This window comes from Mus caroli, chromosome 18, assembly GCF_900094665.2.
Source record: "Mus caroli chromosome 18, CAROLI_EIJ_v1.1, whole genome shotgun sequence".
Classification (NCBI taxonomy): domain Eukaryota; kingdom Metazoa; phylum Chordata; class Mammalia; order Rodentia; family Muridae; genus Mus; species Mus caroli.
The window spans coordinates 35,507,374-35,510,448 of NC_034587.1; the positions used below are offsets into that span (position 1 = coordinate 35,507,374).

Below are 3,075 nucleotides of genomic sequence, written 5' to 3' on the forward strand. Positions count from 1 at the left end.
AAAAAAAAAAAAAAAAAAGAAAATGGGTTTATAATCAGAGTATACACCTCTTGAAAACAATTTTTTTTTATTCTCACCTTAAAAAAATGTATGCTTAGCCAGGAAGTAGTGGCATACTCCTTTAATCCCAGCACTTAGAAAGGCCGAGGCAGGCGGATTTCTGAGTTCAAGGCTAACCTGGTTTATAGAGTGAGTTCCAGGACAGCCAGGCTCCACAGAGGAGCCATGTCTTGGGGAAAAAATACATTTATGGGTGTTGAGCTTGCATGTTCTTCTGTACACTACATGTATGCCTGGTGCTTGCAGAGTCTGGAAACGCATGTTGTATCCCTTGGGACTGAAGTTATAGATAGTTGTGAAGCCACTATGTGGGTGCTAGGAATTGAACCTAGGACCTCTGGAAGAGCAGCTATGCTCTTAACAGCTGCACCATTTCTTCACCCGTACCCCCACCCCACATTTTAAAACACAGAGCATATGTGATATAGGCTGGTCTTGGATTTTAAAAATGTTTTAAATTATTTGTGTGTGAGAGGGTGTTGTTGGTGTGTTTGTGTCATGGTGCACATGTGAAGTCAGGTTTCTCTGTGTGGTGTTGGCTGTCCTGGAACTCCCTCTGTAGACCAGGCTGGACTTGGGATCTGCATGCCTGTGGCTCCCAAGTTCTGGGATTAAAGGCTGTCACCACCAGCTTTGTTTCTGATTTTTTGAGAAGGGCCTTGCCTTTCTCCCCATTCCCCCAGCCTTGATTAAAAAACCATTAGATGACATTCCTAAAGCTGGCCACCAAGGTCTGTTCCCTTATCTGACTGCTTCCTCCTCCGGAGGCTGACCACCAAGGTCCAGCTATCAAAGTATTGAAGTTCTATATTTTATTTCTATAAAAGCCCCCTTTGTCTCATCTAGTTAACATTTCCAATTAAAATTAAATACATCATCCTAACTCAGGGCAGGGTGGGGTGGGGGGTGTTCCCCTTTACCTCTATAAACTCCCATTTGCCTGTGGGCCACGTCTGTCTCCTCTGACTAGAGGCAGGCCTTTGTCCCTCTGAGACAGATATCCCTTTGCTCTTTCCTTCATTCCTTTCCCCTTCTCCCTCATCCTCTAGCTCCCGTCCTTGCCTCTTATTTCTTGCCCTTTGTCTCTCTGGGCAGGTAATTTGGTTGAGAACTTGGTTTGGGGGTCCTGAGCTGATACCGTCTATCTCCTTACACAAGCAGCCCTCAGCATCTTAGAAGGACCTAGATTTTAGCCCTCCTTAATGAAATGGTTAAAGAAGAAAATTTATGGAGAGATGTTACCAGAAGAATAGATTGCTTTTGAGAGAAGGAAAGACAGATTCTGCTGTTTTGTTCAACTGCCTAAGTGTATGTATGCCTTATTTTTTGCCTAAGTGTATGTATGCCTTATTTTATGTTTTCAGGTTGTTCCACGCCGTGGATATTAATGGTGATATGTGGGAAGATGAAATTGAGGAGGACGACGATGATGAAGATGATGACGACGACTAGTTCATTCCTTCTGCTCACAATATAGAAGTGGGATGGTTTGCCCTGATCTTCTGTCAAGTACACAGAGAGATCTTGCAGGATCTTTAGGGGCCATCTATTCACTCTTCCAGTGTAGAGGAAGAACAGGGTTTATATTTTCCTTTGGTTCTACTGATTAAGGCACATACATTTTCCATGTAACATAATCTGATAAAATTATATGCCAAAGGATCAGAAATGAAAACTATAGGAGATTAAATATTATAATATGCCCAAAATGTGAATAGTTAAAAAGTAAATATTATTTTCTCCCCCAAGCTTTAGGTTAGGGAGAGGGTCAAGAGTTTAGCTTTTAGACCATGTCCAAGCAGCCTCACGTTGTTGGAGCACTCTCAGTTCCATCCCTCAGCTGGGGACAGTCACAGCCCCAGCCACACTGTCCTGGGAGCCTGATCCATTCTCTGTACACTGCTCACTCCCATCCGTGCTGTGGAGGAGCCTCTGCTCTGTAACTGACCAGTTGTCCCAGTGTCGTTCTGTTCTACTGCTTGCCAGAATAGAAGTCTATAGTACATTAAAAGTATTTTTAGTGCCACAGTCCCTGTGGGTCACTTGATATTTATGAATAGTGTATTGAGCCCACTGTTTTAGAGCCAAATGTAGAATTTAGGACTCTGGCTCAGAATTCCTCCAGATTTCGAGTCAGAGCTGTCTGCCCCATTGTGTTCTCAACTTTCTCCCGTTGCCTCCCACCTCTTGTGGGCAAGGACAGTTTTAATGTTGATCCCAGCGGTGTGAGTCTTTATTTCCTCAGTAGAATAGAAAAGAGCCCAGTGTGTTCCTCATGAATGTTCTCTAAACCTGTGAAGAGCATCATGGTTCTACCCCGACCTTCCGAACCCTCGGGTCCTCTCTATCACCTACAGCAACTGGGCTTCCTCCCCTCCCCTCTTAAACAGCAGTGTTTCCAGTGATAATAGTAGCTTGATAGCTGGATTCCTAATTCTGAGTTTTATTGGCTTTCTGAAAAACTGTCGTCTTCATGATTCGGTAAGTGGCTCGGTCGTTACTTGGTGGATGTTTTGAAGGGACAGGAATTCACCTGTAGCTTGTGAACATGTGTTTTCTACTTTGACACTGAAAATTAAGGAATTGCTTAACTGTCAGCTCAGACTGCTTCTGGATTGTCAATGAGGATGCTTAATCTTAACAATAAAGTAATTTAAAGTCATCCTGTAATTGAAGTAGACATGGTGTCCTGTTGATCCTGTCACCAGAACACTGGCTGAAATTAGAACTGACTTGTGTTTCTGTCTGTTCTGCTGGTTGGGCTGTTTTGTTGTTGGGTTTCCTTCTAGAGATCGACCCAAGACCTCAAGTGTGCTGAGTCTGAGTCTGCCACTAAGTGACACACACGGAGACATTTTTAAAGAGAAAAGAGAGGGTCCCAGAACAGCACCTCCTTTCTTACTCAGGGCATATATTTTGAACATGCTCATTTCACGGGCTTCCATCCACACATTTTATATTATCACTGGAGTTAAAAAAAAGATAAGTGGGCCAGGCGGTGGTGGCGCACCCCTT

General features: G+C 43.6%; 1 protein-coding gene across 1 annotated transcript in view; it reads left to right on the top strand.

Moving 5' to 3' along the window:
* Rnf14 (ring finger protein 14) overlaps positions 1-2,738 on the top strand; it is a 22,312-nt gene extending 19,574 nt beyond the window's left edge. Inside the window, exon 8 of the mRNA XM_029472181.1 lies at positions 1,275-2,738. Within this exon, the coding sequence (XP_029328041.1) occupies positions 1,275-1,512 (238 nt within the window). The 3' untranslated portion in view covers positions 1,513-2,738. The remainder of the gene's footprint in view (positions 1-1,274) is intronic.
* The last annotated feature ends 337 nt before the right edge of the window (positions 2,739-3,075 follow it).